This window comes from Schistocerca americana, chromosome 10 (genome assembly GCF_021461395.2).
Source record: "Schistocerca americana isolate TAMUIC-IGC-003095 chromosome 10, iqSchAmer2.1, whole genome shotgun sequence".
Taxonomy (NCBI): domain Eukaryota; kingdom Metazoa; phylum Arthropoda; class Insecta; order Orthoptera; family Acrididae; genus Schistocerca; species Schistocerca americana.
The window spans coordinates 198900576-198919820 of record NC_060128.1 but is presented as its reverse complement, the minus strand read 5'-3'; the positions used below and the strand labels follow the sequence as shown (position 1 = coordinate 198919820).

Genomic DNA, 19245 nt, shown 5'->3' with positions numbered 1-19245 from the left:
TGCGTCATCATCGAGGGGGTGGAATGTGGCTCAGTGCCAGTAGTCACTGCATACGGCGTGATTCGACAATACCTCTGATCATTCTCACAGGGTAAGTGCCGGTGCTTCCCAGGTTGTACTCCACAGATTTTGGATGATGTCATTTCTCACAATCAATATTTCAGATATTCTTGTTACATGCTCCCAGAAAGATACAGTTCTATCAAGGAATACCACCAGGTACTTTGATGTTTTTCCTACGAAGGTGGTTTGAAAAGTTCTCACAATCACTACAAGAGGTCAACGCTAGCATAACAAGTTGTTCACGTGATGTTCATTCGACTGTTGGCTGTAAAAACGTGCCACACGAGTGCTCTTTGAAGAGAGCTGTGGAGGTGATTTGGCTCTCGTTGTTCCCATGCAGCGACCCGCGGTGATTAACTACTTCTTAAAGAAAAGTATGAAAGCAAAGGATGTTCATGCCGATTTACAAAATACACTTCATATTCAACTGTTGCAAAGTGGACAAATGAATTTCAATTTGGTCTGGAGAACTTAGGTGATGATCAGTGCAGTGGTCAACCAAGATGTGTGACTACTCCAGAAACCATTGGAAAAATGCACAAAATGGTCACGGAGGATCGCTGATTGAAAATGCCTGAAGTTGCTCACGCTTGCCAGATATCATCTGAAAGGGTACATCACATTTTAATTCAAGAACTAGAAACAAAAAAATTATCTGCAAGACACTGTGTGCCCGCACATATGTGCCATTGCCATGGCAAAATTACACAAACTAAGGTATGAACTGTTGCCACACCCACCTTATGCACCTGATATGGCTCCAGACTTCCATGTCTTCCCAAAGCTGAACATTTTTTCTTGGTGGATGAAGAACTGATAGCTGGAGTTGACAACTATTTTGCATGGCTGGAGGAAACTCATTATCGAGATGGGTTCAAGGCACTAAAACATCATTGGACCAAGTGCATTAATCTACAAGGAGACTAGATTGAAAAATAAAAATAGTTTCAGTGATGTAAGTACTTTTTTTCTATTCTGTTCTGAGAGCTATTCAAACAACCCTCGTAAGCGCAGCATATTCACAAACCGTATGTCGAGTTTTCTTCTGGCCAGTTTCATATTTTATTGTAAGCAGGCAACCTCCATTTTGGTGATGTTTGGTTGGAGTCTTCATTTACGAAAGTACTTTCCAACTACATCTAGGTCTGCCATTAAGATTTCTTCCGATTGTTCAACTGAGCTACACCTCGTTACAAGTACGCAGTTGTCAGCATAACTAAACTCCCTTGATTTTGTTTCTAGAATGTCTGCAGTATATAGGTTTAAGATAAGTGGTACAAAGACTGGTCTCTTTGGTACACCACTTTTAATTTTTTTTGAGAGCTGATGATGTATCCCACGACTACTCTGAACACTTGGTCGTTATCATACTGTCAATTAGTCGAGTGGTTGGTTTGAAAGAAATTTTATGATGAAGCTCGTATATTATGTCTTTCCTCCACTTTGCATTGTAGGCCACTTATAGTTCAGTGAATGTAGCTGCAGTTTTATGTTTTCTTTGTAATCCTACCTTAATGCTACCATTTTCTTTAGCTTCAGCTGTTAAGAGTTCAGAATTCTTATTCCACATTGTTTGTGTGCACTTTGTCTCTCACTGCTCTAACTTCGCCACTAGATGTCGAGCAACAGCATTTGGATTAACTGTTGTCTTACTACTTTGTGTGGGGGACCCACTTCCTGGTTTCCTTAACGATGTCCATATCTGCTACTCAATGTCTGAAAATTCAGGCTTTCTACTGTTTCTGTCCACAGATGGAATATTTTTAAGTTCCACTGCTTTTGGTTAAACCAATAAAGTCTTAAGAATTTTCTGTGGTCTCATATTGGCATTGAAGGCTTTAAAATTTAGTTCACTGTCATACTGGTTAATAGTTAGCAAGAAGCTACTGCTATCCTCTATCGTAAAGGTTTCTTTGGCAAGATTTCTGGCAGCAATCAGCTAAAATACAAGTGCAGCTGCCTGAAGACACTGTAAACATTTGGATGTTACTGAAAAAGTGGCTAACACTCACAACCTTTTCTGTGCAAAAAAAAAAAAAAAAAAAACCAATCTGACACGAGAAAAAGTGAAGTATATACACAAATACACAACAGGCTGCTGAAGCAGTTTTGCCAGGAACACACACACACACACACACACACACACACACACACACACACAATATCCCATAGAGGAGTCTTTTCGATGTGGAAAGATGTAGAAGATTAGAAGATGTAAATTTGTAAAAGAATTAGGTTTTGGTGTTATGCTCTGTCAGGTTTGTAAACACACATGTACCACTACTTTGACCCCTGTCTGTTCTAATGTTAATCCCCTGGCATCTTTCTAACAGCTGTTTTTGGTCTTAGTAATATATTCATGCTATTCCATGTTTCATAAGAAAAGGTCAATAATGGTAGCAAAAGGGGGCATTAATGAAGCTGTTGAAACTTTTTACAAGTGGCCTCTGCAAGTTGTTCTACAATAAACACCTTCAACCCCTCAAACCTACCAACCAATTCTTAGCACACACTTGTATACTCTGAACATACTATTCGATTGCATTTCCACCAAAAAAAAATGATAAACTCATTAGTGAATGGGAAGATATACAGAATACAGCAGTTTCTTCATTTTTAAATTACCTGTAGCAGTGATTGTGCATACTCCAAAATGTGGGTGCTTTATTAATTCTAGGCAGTGGTTTCTGTAATGACTTGTACATCCTTGGTAAAGTAGACTACTTTCACACCTTTTGGTCTTCTATGAGACGTACTGACCTGTATGTACTGAACCTTGTCCAGATTTAATACCCATTTGCCTTTAACCACCAGATGATGTTTCCAAATATTTTGTTAGTCGCATTTTCAGCAATGGTTCTCTGGTATTATTTTTTATTCTTATACTTGTACCATCTGCAAAACAGACCAAATCTGCAGCTTCTACCAAAGCAAGTGGCAGAGAAGCAAAAGAAGATCCAGAGTAGAATCCTGTGGTACACTGTGTATGACTACTTCGAATTCTGAGTGCCTACTGCTATGCGACCGACACGGAACTGATATGCACTGCCTTCTGCCACAGAGGATAAAATAAAAACTGAACTGCCTATGTCCACATTCCATAATATTTTAACTTTTACACGAGAATATTGTGGTCCACACAGTCAAAAGCCTCAGCCAAATCACAAAATATTCCCAATGGTAATAATTCACAATATCTTGAATCTACAACAACTGTACCTCTAGTGACGAATTTCTAATAGTATTATATTTACTTCTGTATAGTTTGACATCATCAAATTATTTAAAATCACTCATGGATAAAAATGCACTATAATTGGAACAGCATATACCAGGTTCAAATCACGAGTCGGGAACCACATAACATCAACAAGGAACAGGTTGTCTAGAAATAATATTTAAATCCACACTGTAATAAAAACTTCACAGTCAGGTAACATGAGTCGGCAAAGTACTCTGACATGATGTAAGACTTATCCACCAAAGCAGAAACCATAATGAGGATGTTTGCAAGAAAGGTAAGGGGGAAAGCTTGTGAGACTTAAATCAAATAGTGCAATGTCACACCTCTGGATCATCACCCCTACCTCTGTGAAGCTGAAGAACAAGCCTATCCCTCCGGACAGTTTGAAGGCATAGTCGATGGTGTTCTGCAGGGCCTCGCCACACTTCGAGCACTTCTGTGTGTTGCAAAAGTCTGGCTGCAGGAAACAAATTACAATATCAACAGGTTTTTCACACATTTACTACAGAAACATTTCACTCTGTAGAAACACACTCAAGATTAGTTTACACTGTATAATCAAAAATTTTCTTATTTTGCTGTTTCCACAAGAGCACAACATACCATTAGAGATCACACACCGCATAAATTCCATAATAAAATAAATTAATTGAAACACACAATATTAATAATAAAGTACAAAATACTTAGAAAGGCTAAGAGCACAAAACATGTTTGGAAATAATTACAGACCTGCTAATCTGAAATTCCCCGCCAGAAGTTCCAGCTGAGACTGGGAAGATAAGCAAAAAATTAATAGGCATTTGGCTGGCAGTCTCACGAGTCATAATACAAATCACGGACAAAGGAGATCTCCAAACAAACTGGGGGCCTCTTACATAGCTTGTTGCGCACACCCATCTGTTTCGTGTATTCGAAAGTTGTTTGGAGATGAGGGCTGTCCACTACTCAACAGGAGACCGGTGCGAGCTATACGCAACCAAAGGTACGCGACCTTATCGAGATATACGAACTGCTTATTTGTCAACTCTCTGCAGGTCCATTATGTCGAACCAGGCATGTTTGCACAAAGATATATATATATGTGTATATGTACTTACACAAAAAGTAGTATTGTCTCCCTTATCGAACCCACAGCATTTAAACACTGTCTCCAAATCCATCTGTGTTGTCGTGTTTTCAATTTTGTTCCATCCCTGAAAAGACAAAACCAAAAAGAAAATGTGTAAGCATTGCAGTACAACCATCATCTGACTGGTTTTATGATGATACATTCAAAGAAGAAATTCACACGCCAAATGAAATCCATTCACTGAGTAAATAGGTACAAGGAAATATTTTTGCAGTTTAGTTGGTTGGTTGGTTTAAAAGAGAGGGGGTGGGGGGTGGAGGGGAGGGGAGGCCAAACTGCTAGCTCATCGGTCCCTCGTTCCCATTAAAATAATTAGTCCACACACTTGTATGCAGAACTAAAGATCGGTGGCTTGTACTTTCTCCAGTAAAGCTGGTCTTCTCAAGCAACAGATTCAAAATAGCCATTGAGCCAAAATATGTATGATATAATGATTGCTAGGTTCATTAATAAACACTTCATGTACGTTTTTACTTCAATTCACTGTTCGATGGAAATTTTGCATATTATCCACAGTGGTCTAAGACAGGGGGCAATGTAACTGAGGAAGTACGGTTACGGTTTAACATCCCATCAACACTGTGGCCATCAAAGATAGACAATGGTGACAACGTTTGGGTTTAACAGGAACAACCGATAGTGTCATCAGTCCTTCCATCCCGAAAATGCCGTGCTCTCAAAGTTCCACTGCACTTTGTGATAACTGGAAGAACTGGAGGCCACTTTGCAACCAGTTCAAATGCAGTGGACACTAAAAGACAAAGTAATCTTTTGCTTCCAATCCAGCAACTCTCTGAAGACCTGCAACTAGATGGAATGTGCTCTACAGCCAGGAAATTATTGCCATAATTTTAATCTTTCCAAAGTGTGAGTAGAGCCCTGGGACCTTCCCCATTATTACAGAAAAACCCGAGCTTTGACTTCATGATGATAGATTTGGTCCACTGAACAGCCAGTCATCAGTGCCCCTACTTTGTGTCAGCACGCAAATGTTGGAGCGGTGGGTCCGAGAGAACAGTAATCCATCCACAAATTGAAAAAACTGCCTTTGTGACAAACAAAATTACGACACTTAAAATTGGTAAAAATTCTACAACTGCCTGGTTAGTCTATCCACTCAGAGCTCATTAACCATCTCTCCCCAACACTTATAGGATGAGAACCAACATCGTTGGAATATTTTGTCATACATTACACAGTCATCAGCAAGAATGGTGGACAGAATTCCAGGCGATATGACAGCATATAAACCACTATTAAAGTATTTAAAACACTGTACTGAGAGTGGTAAACTACAAACTTCACACACTGGTAATCTTCCTGCTGGCGGGGAAAAATTTACATCAGTGGAGAGTGTTATTCTCAGTCCTGATAGCAGTATTTCCTTCCATCGGTGTCATCAGCACGAAATCAGCACATCTGCATTCAACTAACATTTGTTATTTCCCACTTCTCACCATTCATTTTTGCACTGATGCACAACTTCCATCAGACAATGAGATGACTGTTGGGGGATGGCGCACCCAATTAGGACACCATCTCTACATTAAAAAGTAATCATCTGCCGAGACATAATAGGAACAATCTGGAGATAGCAGTTGTGTGTGTGTGTGTGTGTGTGTGTGTGTGTGTGTGTGTGTGTGCGCGCACGCTTGGCACTTTCCAGTGAGTGGAGACGGAGTTCCTGACAGAGAAAAGTGCGACACATTCCAATCGGCCGGGTATCGGGAGGGAAACGTCCCTCGTTCACAAAGAGGACGAGGTACACGGGATAGTCAGGGAATCGTCAAATGGAGATGCCATAAGAAACCGGTAGTTGGTTCCATTGTATTTGTAGAGGGGGAATCCCAGCTTCTGTGGGGAGACGGTCGACGGGACTAGTGTGAAAGGCACCGATTGCCAGAGGCACCCCATTAGGGTCAAGTAGTTTCAGAATGGAAGGAACCTTTGAGCCACAAACCTGACACCAATAATCTCATCTGGACAACACCAGAGCGCTATAAATATGGAGAAGAGTAGCACGGTCTGCACCCCGAGATGTCAGCCGGGAGGCAGAGAGCATTAAGCTGCTGCATGTAGATAGTCATCAGGTGGTGTATGGGGCAGCCGAGTCAGCTCATTAGCAAAAAGAACGCCCAAGAAACGGGACTGTGCTACAACACCTAGGTGCTGGTCACATAAATAAAGTTCAGGCTCAGGGTGTGTCCTGGGTCGACGGCAAAATGCGTAACCCACGTTTTGGAGGGAGGAAACAAAGTCGTGGCAGAGGGCAGATGCAGAGGTCGACAGGATGGCGCTTCGGAGCTGACGTTTGGCAGATGCTACCGAGTGGGAGCTGCACCGGATGCAAAAATCGTCAATGTACAATGCCGGGATAACCGGAGGCCAAACGGGGGCTACGAGCCTGTCGACGGTGACGAAGAGTACAACATTTGACACAGAAACCTGTGGGATACCATTCTCCTGGATCCGACGGGTGGAGAACGAAGTGCCAACTCTAACCCGGTAGAGCCAATGGGTTAAAATATCACAGATAAAAATTGAAAGGGGGCTGCAAAAGCCCCAGTCGTGGAGAATACTTAAAATGTGACGGCACTAAGCGGTATCATATGCTGTACGTAGATCAAATACGGTGTCAGTAAAATCCTGTCGGATTGCTGCTTCCAATCTGAGCAAATGGTCAGTTGTAGATCACCCTTCCCGGAAGCCACACTAATACCGGGACAGAAGGCACCGAGATTTGAGGACCCGACATAATTTGAAGTTAATCATCCTCTCACGCAGTTTACAAAGTACACTGTTGGGGCTAAACAGTAGGTAACTGTCGAGAGATGCCGGGTTCTTCCCGAGTTTAAGGACGGGGAACTATGCCGTTTCCCCTTTGCCTGGGGAAGAGAACCATTAGCCAAATGCTGTTAAAGACCCCGAGCAGATGTCACCTCTCAGTAACGTCCGAGTGTTGTATCATCTGATTGTGGATGGAACGTGGCCTGAGGCCGTGTCACGTGAAGAGGTACGAGCCTGCAAGAATTCCCATTCAGTGAAGGGTTCATTTTAGGCTTCAGTTTGGTGCAGGTCGAAAGAGAAGGGGATTTCGCCAACTCCTGATTTCTGCCAGAGGAAGGTTGCAGAGTAGGACGATGACCCCACGCTGTCGTCAAGTGTGTCGCAAGATGTTCTACGAGGACTGACGCATCAGACAGTGCACCCTATAGGATAACACCCCGGACAGTCGATTGTCGTTTGCAGTCCAGGAAGCTACAGATCTTTGAGAAAACCTGCAATGAGGAGGCACTCGTCCCTAGGAAGGAAACACATTGCCTCGGTGCTCGCAGCATTCCTTTTTACTCTGCTTAACAAGATAGTAAGCCTTAGCACAGAGATGCTTAAAAGTGATAAGGTTGGTCTGTGGAGGGAGTTGTATAAATCACTGCAGTGCCCACTGGCAGTCCTGGATAGCAACTGCTACGTCCTCGGTCCACCACAGTACCAGTCGATGGGGGGAGGGCGAGATCTATATAAATTGGACCGATTCGGAGAGAGAAGGAGGAGGGGGCGATCCCCTCCGGGATGCCGGAGGAGCCTCGAACTTGCGTTGCTGTTCTCCTCCCTCCGGAGGGAGGTGATTATCAGTAGGGGACTAGGAGGCAGTGATGTCCAGGTCAGACAGAGGGCGAGCAGCTCTGGAGCCTTCAGAGACTGGGTCCCTTGCCTGACCCGAGGTTACAGGCTTCCTATCTAGAGAACGCCAGTGAGGTGTGCTCTGAGAGGGAGCAGCCAGAGAAGAGAACTTCTTCACTGGATGAGGAGGAGGAGGAGGAGGAGGAGGAGGAGGAGCGGTTCCTTGAGGAGAAAGGACAGTAGCCGCTGGGGGAGGAAAGAGAAGGGAGACAGGAAGGGGGGTAAGGAGAAGGGGAGAAAATGGAAAGATGTAACTGAGGCAAAGATAGATGAGAGATTCACAGGGTGAAGTCTGTCAAAACTTCTTCCACGCCTCTAAGTAGATGAGACGGTCAACCATTTTTATTTCCCGGATTCCTTTTTCCTTTATATATGCTGGACACACTACAGCGAGTGGGGAAAATTTAGACAAGAACAGTTTACACAGACAGTGGGGTGCAACAGCTCCCCACAAGAAGAGGGCAGCCACAGTCAACCACAGATAGGAGTGGCACCGCATCACGAGGACACGTGTCCGAATTTGAGGCAACGGAAGCAACGCGTGGGAGATGCTATGAATGGTTTGACACTGTATCTGTGTACCACAGAACTATTTCTAAGAATGGTCAAAAAATTTAACACGTTTTGTGAACAAAATGTCCGCCCCGGTATGACCCACTCCGATCAGGGGCTCGTCTTGTGGGCAACACGTAGTCACTGCAACGATCACCTGTCACAACAGTCGTTACCGGGAGTTCCAACACCCTGAAAAGGTAAGCAAACACTCCTAGGCTGTCACGAGGCATTCATAGTGCAGGTACCAGCAGTGTGTTCCCTGTGGTGTCAGGGGGCTCAGCCAGATGAGTATATAACAGCCCCAGCACCTGGACTGGCTACCGAGCTGGTGACTTAGCGAGGAGGCAAAAAGGGCGATGGGGGAGGGGGTGGAGGGGGGAAAGGGGGGAGGGAGGAGGAGCAGGAGGAGGAGGAGGAGGAGGAGGAGAGGAACACATGCCAAAGATGCTAGGGAGAGTGCGGATATTACATTTAGAGATGGAGGTCAGCTCCCTAAGGGGAACCAAAAAATAAAAGTCAAAAAACTGGAGGGAAAGCAAACAAACCAAATCCGCAAGGAGGGAGGGGAAGGTAAAGCAGCCCCAAAAAGAAGGAAGGCCTTAATATCTTGAGGACCCATGCATACCACGCTGTGAAAAGAATAGAATAAGAAGCGTGAGCAAGGGAAGAGGGGATAGTGATGGCATAGGAAACAAGGAGTTGGGAATGCCAAACCAAAAGGGAAGGTATTACACATCAACCAGAAGACTATCAACAGGGCTAGTGTAAAAGTTACCAGTTACTAAACAGATTCCACAGTGGTGGACTGGGTACAAGAGGAGCAGCACAGAAGGGCAGTTGATCCGTGAATTTGACAACCGTGGTCCAGACGAGACAGAACTAATGCCCAATAAAGGCACAGAAGGACTGAACAATCCGCACCCCCAAGAGGCACGAGCAAGAAAGCGAAGGACTCAAATATTAGAACATGCAGCACTAAGTTCTCAGTAAACTCCCTCCCACCACTATTGCACGATACGCACCTGCTTTGCGAGGTGCTGCTGCTGCTCCTGGTTGACGGCCAGGCACGCACAGGCCACGCTGAACTGCACGAGGAACAGCAGGAACAGAATCAGCATGTACTGCAGGTACCAGTCAAGGAACAGACAAACACTAAAAGCACACATTGTATATTTCCACCCATTTACAGGGCAATTTTATTAACGTCTAAAAACTTTGGAAACTACACAGGTGGCACCGAGGCAAGTAATTTAATAAGAGACAAACGGAGTCACAAATGTCAGGAAGTACCTCAAAAGTTGATGACAGATGACAAACACGTGATGTCAGCAGATCGTATCGGTCCGTCACACCCAATCGTCCCGACCCGAGTCGTGTATTCCCGTCAGAATGGTTCTCGGCCCGGGTGCGCGACTAGTGTGTGGGGCTGAGGGTTCAAGACTCGCTTCTGGCAGGCGCACTTTTACTCGGCCCCTGAGCGGGAGATGCCGGGAGCAGAAGTTTGGGATCGGCCAGTAACTCACCGGCTGCCGAGATGAGCCCCACCTCCTTTCCCGGAGCAGCCACCTTAGAACTCGTAAAAAGAATTAATAGGTTAATATCCCAAGAAGTGACACGAAAGTTGACGGTGACTCACTACGAGGACAAGGTACGGCCTCTTCACTCTCTTTTGTAAACGATCACTATGCACAACACCACACACGATCGACACTACATCCACACTGACTGCTTACTGTTACGATGCATAATCCTGCTCTGTAACTAATGTTGGCAGCGACCGTAAACATTCTGGAGCAGCACGAAGTTAGCCCACTTCCACCAATCGTAGAGAGGGCCAATTAAAAGTGCGTGATTAGTATGCTTTTCATCATGTTAAGCATTTGTGTGTTTACACTGATGTAAGATTTGTTATTTCATTTAGCAGTCCTGTGGTCTCCGCTGGTTTTTTGCAAAGTACAGTACAACAAAAACCCACCATATTGCATCAAAAGCAAATGATTCTAAGCTTACAAACTGCATCATTACCAATAAATAAACTACATTTTCTTTCTAAACAATGTCTATAAATAAAAAAAAGAGGAGGGTCACAATGGGGGAAAAAAAAAACAAAAAATAAGATAGCTTTACCTTGGTTACAGCAAGGACAATAATTTTGCAACTTCTACATTTACAACAGGTCTCATTCATAAAAGGTGTTCGAAAACTGCACGGTTTGCTCGAATGAAGGTATTGCATCGCTCAATTTATGCCTGAGAGCAATCATTGCAAGTCACCTACGGGTGTGCCACGTTCAACATTCCTCATCCATTTTCAGGGTATATTCCAACATTTGAACCCCATGTGTCTTATATTAAATTACATATAAAGATGTGAAACAAATACTAACAAAGAGATAGAGGGGCTGGCCAGTACTTACCTCAGCTCAGTACAGCCGATAGACAACCATGCCTCCATGCTTGCTACCCTTCCTGTTTTCCTTTCCCTGTTGCTTCATAACCTGGGTTATGAGTAACTGAATCCACTTTCCCTTCTTCCCTTTCTTTCCCCCCTCTCCTCCCTGTGAAGACACAAAGTTCCGAAAGCTAGGAACGTAAATTCTCTGTTCTGTTTTTTTGTGTATCTATTGGCTGTACTGAGCTGAGGTAAGTACTGGCCAGCCCCTCTATCTCTTTGTTAGTATTTATATTAAATTACTTGTCTCGGCATCATCTATGTCGCTTCGGCAGTTTTTGTACATTAATAACAATCACCCTGAATACATGTAATGCACCACATTTCATTTAAAAATTAGAATTATATAACTTCGCCAAAATTTTGGGTGAAATTGAAGTAGTCAGCAGAAGAAAGTACTAACACTTAATTTAGTGAGGATTAGTCCAATCACGCAATCTGTCATGTTTTCGATAGCTCTGCATGCTGGTATGAAGTTGATCCGTATGTTCCACTAAAATGTGCTGTTTACTCCACAAATAGTTTTGTCTTATCGTATTTAGTTTCCAGTCTTCGAATTTAACCAAACACATAAAATGTAGAACTCGTGGGATAGCACTGTCTCCTGACGACTCTTCAATCATAACGTAATTTTGCATGCACATGTCCCCCCCCCCCCCCCCCCCCCCCCACACACACACACACACCACAAACTCGTGTGCACTCAAATTAGCATACATATTATATATGTTCTACATTACATGTTCAATGGCCATGCTTCCAACTGGACAATTAACATTTAAAAATACTATTAGTGGGCACACACCGAACATACAAATCCAATGTCTAGAAAATACAGCTGGCTGCACCTGTCAGCTTCCAGTCTTCCCAGTGTACAAGCTGACACAGTCCCTTGTACTATCTTTGCTTTCAGTACGTATGTGAAAAAGTCACAAAGCAAACTCACATTGTGTGGATAAAGGACACTGATACAATTTCCAGATGCAAAACAGGACAAAGTGACTGAAATTCACAGAGACATTTGTGGGCTTTCAGTAAAGAGTTACAGAGTGCAATGATGGAGCCCATACAAATATGTACAGTGGAGATATCAATATGCTGTTGTTATTTTCAGTCCAAAGACTGCTTTGGTGCAGCTGTCCATGCTACTCTATCCTACAAAACTCTCTCCATGTATGTTTAACTCCTAGTACTGTTTTTTCCTTCAAATTTCATGTTTCTTCACGTACAATCACCTAGTTGCTTTTTTTCCCATTTGTTTTAAAAAGAATTTTAAAATCTATTTTGTTGAAGCAGAAGACAAGGGACCCATACAGCAGTCGAGATGATGTGCTGTGTTACTACGTGTTCTTTGTTACTGCTTATTTTTGTGCTCGAGTGAGACCCCAAAGTGAAATTTTCATTCTGCAGCAGAGTGTGCTCCAATACGAAACTTTCCTGGCAGATTAAAACTGTGTCGGACTGAGGCTCAAACTCAGTACCTTTGCCTTTTGTGTCATCTACCGAACGAGCTACCGGAGCACGACTCACGGCCTGTCCTCACATCTTTACTTTTGCCAGTACCTCATCTTCTACATTCCAAATTTCAAAAAAAAATTACAGAAGGCCTCGTGCAAAACTTGCAGGACTAGCACTCTCAGAAGAAAGGATATTGTCTCGGGGTTGTTTCCACAATGAAATTTTCAATCTACAGTGGAATGAGTTCATTTCAGTCGAAAGTTTGGACATGAGGAAGTTACGCATAGATTTAGATTTCTTAAATAAGGTTCCTTTTTCTTGGGATACAAACACTTTCTGCCTTAGTGGCAAAGAGGCTACGGAAAATTTAAGGAGACACACGGTATGGCAGAAAGAGGAGTTAAGTTAATCTAAGATTTCAGGAGACTGTTAATAGTTGATGAAGATCACCAGACATGGTAGCCTGAATGTAAAAAAAAGGTGCATTCAGACATTCTGTTTATTCTGCTATACAGTAGTACTTAAAATTTCTACCATTTAAATTTAATATTTTCAAAAAATATGTATATAGTTGTTTATTGCAATAGAAAACAGACACTTATTCCAGTATATAAGCCTTATTTAAATAACATTCAGGTCAATTGTGGCATGGGTTAATATTACTTAATTGTAATGAAACGTGGCACACTATCAAATAATCAAATATGTCGAAAGTAAAAAAATGGAGTGCAGGTAGGGGGAGGGGAGGGGGACATGCTGAAATCACTTTACATTTTGATGTTACCCCCATACAGTATCCACCCTCACGACAGCAGTCAAGCACAAGCATAAGCAGTAACGAACAAAACGTAGTGACAGGATGCATCTTCTCGAGCACTGCAGCACAGCTTCCTTGTCAATTTCAACAAAGAAGATCTTAAAATCCTTCTTAAACAAATGGGAAAAAGCTGGAGGGCGTGCTTGAAGAAACACTAAATTCAAAAAACTGAGGACCAACTTAATAACTACTCCGACCTCCACCCATTTGAAGCTGCTCAACTGCAGTCAAGCCCTGGTTCCCCTCTACAGTTTTTGTCCCTCACACGCCCTTCCGCTACCAAACTTGTGAATCTGTGATGCCTCAGGTTGCAGCCCACCAACTGAGCCCATCTTTTAGTCATACTGTGCCAGAATTTTGCTTATTTCTCCACTTTGTTACAGAGCCTAGTCATTAGTTACCTAATCTACCTGTGAAATATTCAGCATTTTTCTGTAGCATCACATTTGGAAACCTTTTATTCTCTTCTCGCCTGTACCAATTGTCGACCACATTTCAGTTTAATATAAGACAAAAAAATGGGAAAAATGTCCCGATACTTAATTTCATATTAGACGATAGCAAAGTTCTCCCCATTTCCAGTCCACATTTGATTTTGTCTCTGTTTCTATCATCAGTTATTCTGCTGCAGAAATGTACACACACTGCCCCTCCCCCCCTTTTTTTTTTTTTTTTTTTACTCAAGCCGTTACTGTCTAAGTAGCACAGTGGGCAAAGAACCACTTTGGCATTCGTTAATTTCCAATTCACTGTACTGTTATGCCGCTTCTCGTGGCACATTCGCCGGCTTCCCAAATCGAGTATCACATTCCGACCGGAACTAGATGTCATTTCACACAACATATTACACTTCATCACAATCTTCATTGCAGATGTGCGAGATCAAGATTCCGACTTTTGTGTTAAAAATAAATTGATGTTTTCCTCACCACTTCTCTCTATTTACCTGTAACTACCTACCTGTTACACAAGCTGATGTGCTGCCAACATACAAGTGGTACGTGGCAAAGTTAACTGTCACTTATTCTATTTTCAAGTTTACTCTCTGCTCCAGCAGAAATATTTCAAAATTAATGTCTCAAAAATTTTCTAAACTACATAATTATAAATTAAGGTCGTGTTAAAGACTGATTTCTTCTGACCCACTCTACCACATTCATACAAAATCCATAATTAAAAGAAACATACAAACACCAAACAAGAAATTGAAAAAAAGCAGGTTGTTGACTGTTAACAAATATTAGGTGGGCTACTGGCAAGAACAGCACATTCGTTCTAGCAATGCAGGATGTGTCAGCAGGGCAACAACACTGAAGTTTTACAGGCACAAAGTGTCTCTAAGTGCTCTCATTATGAAGCACTGGCTGAATATAAATCAACTGATATCATACACCCTGAACTGTGCGTCATACAGTCCTATAACTTTGTAGGTACATTCAGTGGTAACTGTCTGCAGACTGTGTTGCAAAGAGAGATAATGGTGAAGTAGTAGTAAATTAAAATGTCATACCTGACAAAGTTTGACTGCACGAACAGTGAAAATGTGGTGATATTTCTTTTTCCTTTCACAAATTTGTGGATGATGCAATAAAAAGTTCTGTTTTGTTTGAAATTCCACGCAAAGTTGGTTGGAAGTTGCTAAGTGCTCTCATTCTCAAATACTAGACAAATGACGTCTCTGTATTTGCATGCTGTCAGTTACATGGCCTCAAAACAGACAGACAGTCTCTAACTGTAACACTAGTTAACCTAATATTAAATCTCTTATCGAGTGGAATACAACAGTTTAAAATTTGATCAATAATTACACTAAATATTTGAAATTGAACTTTTGCTGCCGTTATGCTGCAAATGGTCCCGGATTCCAGGATAGGGTTTCAGTAATACAGACTAGCCACACGAGAAGCCCAGCTGACCACATACAGTGAGCAGGACGAGGCATCTGCAACCATTGGGAGCCCTGAGATGGCATGTGGAAGCTTCCCAGGGTCAATGTCGGACCAGATGGGGTGGAGGCACACCCGGCCCACAGCTTGGCCAGCTTTTGGAAGATGTACAGTTTGTAGGAATGGGGGAAAATACGACTCGCCATCACGGTGGAACGCTTTCCGAGAAAAACATTTTCGGCATGAATACGGGGCCCATTTAGCCCGGGATGAAGACGGTGCAACATTCTTAAGAAAGTTACTGCTAAAAAGAGGCAATCGCCAGTAAGGACAGTATGAGTCGCCCAATTGTTTCTGGAGTCACGTGATGGTAAACTTTGCAGGAAGAACTCTTCCAACTGTGGGACACACTACCACCAGTCTTCAGTAAAGCTCAGTTTTGTGACCCTGATCACATTTGGAACAATCTGAAGAAAGCTTAGTAGGTGGTCACTGCACAACTGCACAGTTCTGTAGTTCAAAATGTCCAGCACTGTTTAACTGGGTCCTCACACATTTTGTAATTAATGATTCTGAGTAGCTTTAATAAGCAAGATAGTTACTGCCCTCAAACTGGCCTCCATTCAATACATCATCTGGTTTATAGTAACCTGTTTGACACTTTCACTGCAGAAGATTCATAAACAGCAATTGATAACGCCATCAAGACAGTGGAATTTGGAGCTTACAGTCCATTTAACAGTAAATCAGCAGTGGCTGGCAGAATTTTGTTATTTTCTCATCTAAATCCAGGACATGTAAGTACAGATACACATGATGTTCATTTGTACACAGGCAACAGTGTGGGAGGCTAGCAACTATGGTACAATCCTTCGATAAGATACAAATATTATGACACACATAAAACCTGAAATTAAGTCCAATTTCACTGTCATTAACTTTTTAAAATACTCACTCAATGCAGTTGAGAGCCTGAAAAAATATGTACCCAGCAGAAATATAAGACATGAGGATTTGCAGATAGAAGAGGTTAAGATTGGAAAAATTTTGGGATCAAATCATGATGGTAAAGTCAGTGAAGAGGAACAAACGACAAAACTGTAGAACTGATTAAACAAATCCCTTTGCAATGTGAATACTGTCGCAGAGAAGTGATGTGAAATCAAGAAGATGTGACGTATTTACTTTCATTATGTAATGCCATATGGGATTATGTTTTAATAAATGAAAAGCACCAATTTGCTTTTGTTCTACAATATTACTTTTATTGTTAACCGGTTTTCGGCTTACAAGGCCATCTTCAGACATTGACTGAGTCTTAACACCAAAGAAGTTAAATGTTAGCAAACAACATTGGAAGAGAAGTAACACATCTAGACTGAAGTAGAAACATACAGCAAGTAACATCTTTGCAATGAAAAAGTAAAAACTGAACAGTACATAAATAACAATGGAGTAGACAGGAAAACCTTAAGCACAAAATGGGAATAGCATGCCTACATAACAGTCTCTATTAGTAAACAAAACTAATAAAATAAAATAAAATTAGTACTAGACAAGGCTGCATCAGGAGGTATGGAACATGGAGAGTGATACACAACCAATTAAAAGAAGAGAGAGTTATCAGTGTAAATACAGAATACATAAGGAACTTAAGCAATATCAACAAGATAAACAGAAATAAATAAATGCACAAAAATGGAGTTGTTTGAGGGAACCTACAATTTGACGGTGTGGTGGTACTGCAATTTAACATTAACATTATAATCAAAGCAGTGGGCAGTGGCTGTGTAACAGTTTTCGTTAAATAAATGAGCAAAGTAAAATATGAACAGTATTTGACGAGACAACTACAAGGGATGTTAAATATGGACAGTAATACAAGTACCAGTTAAAAGAAAGCCTTAACTATTGAAACCACAGTCTATGTGGAATACAAAGACAACTTCAACAAAACAAAACAACTTAATGAATACAGGAAAATGGGAATATGTGGGAAGTAACGAACAACAAAGATGACGATATGAAGTTTAGGAGAGGGGAAGTGTTGAGCTGTGTCTGGTCATTTAGGATGAGATCTGCACTGTGAGCAAGATGTTTGTTAATTTCCAGGGCTTCCAGCAGGTTGAGTTTATGGCCTTTGTTTGCTAAGTGAAGTCTGTGGGACACTGGCTGGTAGTTGTGACCCTCACTCAGTACACGGTCAGCAAATGCAGAGTCTGAATTCTGCAACCTCCAGCTGCGTTCATGTTCAGCCAACCCAGTTGATATGTCTCTGCCTGACTGACCAATGTAAAATTTGTCACAATCGGGACAGGTAATTTTGTATACCACACTGTTGGCTAATAACTGGATCTTGTCTTTGCTATTAAAAACACTCTGGGCTGGTGTGTTCATGACATAGTAGGAAAGCCTATACTTGCAGGATTTCAGTGCTTTGGCTATATTTTATAGTAGATTACTGAGACAAAAAGCAAAGTCAACACAACACATTTGGTTTAACAAACAGTGTTTGCAACGCAAAATTATGCCAAAATACGTCTCCATAAAGTCAAGAGGAACATCCGCCACTGCAAACAAAGCCTTTGACATCGCAAGATACACGTGGATAAAGGAAGAAATGAAGAAATGGTATCGTGTTCGTGACAACGTGTGTACACATCTGAAAGTGGTACATATGGCAATCACATCTAAGTTACACCCCTGTAAGTTCGACGTTTTTGATCGAGAAGTTCGTCAAAGTGTAAGTGATCTTATTGACGACGTATTTTTGCAGCAGAACAAGAAATTATCTATGATTAGGAAGGTGAATGTACCTCTAACCTCAACCTGTAAACAAAATTTTTCACAACGCGTAATTAACTTACCGAACTTGGTTCTGTCTCCAAACGAACAAAAAGTGCTTGAGAAAGGTTTTAAATATGGTCCTCCCCACCCTCCATCAGAAAAACAACTGGATGTTATGTAAGTTGATATTGAATATGCCCTAACGAAAGACACCACTGCAAAATATATAGTTGCTAATGCACTAAAGAACGAAACCAAACTCGTGTGCAACATCCCACGGTCTATTGACTTTCACACCCTCAAGCCCTTACAACAGAAATTACAACACGAAGGTATCATTGCCACAAAATCTGATAAAGGCAACAGTATTGTGCTTTTGAACAAATGTGATTATGTGGATAAAGTTAATGATTTCCTGAATACCACATGCTTCCAAGTCCTTCCTAAAGACCCTATTAAATTGTTCAAAGAGGATGTTAAATATGCAATCAATTCATGCAAAAGCATATTCTCTGAATTTGAAGCAAAACTGTTAACTAATATGAACCCAGTGCCTCCTAGAATGTATGGGTTTCCTAAACTGCATAAACAAGATGTTCCTATTTGTCCAGTTGTATCATCATTCACTGCTCCATCTTACAAACTAGCCAGTAAACTGGATGTCCTAGTTAAGAGCAAGACTAAATTCAAACCATAGCATGGTATTTCAAACTCTGTGGACCTAGTAAACAAGTTAAAAGGTATATCTGTCTCACACAGTGATAAATTAGTATCCTTTGATCTCAGCAATTTGTTTTCTAACATACCAGTAGTAGAATGCATTGATATTCTGACAGAGCTGATGCACAAGTCTAATGTCAATCCTGTAGAATTGAATGACTCGAGACTGGCCACACAGACATGCCTCACACAGAACTATTTCCAGTTCTAAGGGACTCTTTATAAACAATTAGATGGCTTAGCTATGGGTTCCCCTCTTAGTCCGCTGTTGGCTGAAATATTTGTGGACCATTTTGAACAAAATTTTCTAAAAACAGAACCTTTGAGTGCAAACATCAAATACTGGTTTAGATATTTAGATGATGTCCTGTGTATGTGGACTGGTACTACAAGACAACTCAATACATTTTTGAAAAACCTAAACAGTCAACATAAAAATATCCAGTTCACT

The 19245-nt window shown here is 41.7% G+C and overlaps 1 protein-coding gene across 2 annotated transcripts in view; it reads right to left on the bottom strand.

Moving 5' to 3' along the window:
* Positions 1-19245, bottom strand: part of LOC124552618 (tetraspanin-31) — a 58860-nt gene that overhangs the window by 16893 nt on the left and 22722 nt on the right. For both annotated transcript variants that reach the window (XM_047126945.1, XM_047126944.1), the window contains exons 3-5: positions 9698-9796; positions 4408-4503; positions 3651-3764 (exon numbers count right to left, since the gene is read on the bottom strand). In XM_047126945.1, the coding sequence (XP_046982901.1) occupies positions 3651-3764; positions 4408-4503; positions 9698-9796 (309 nt within the window). The remainder of the gene's footprint in view (positions 1-3650; positions 3765-4407; positions 4504-9697; positions 9797-19245) is intronic.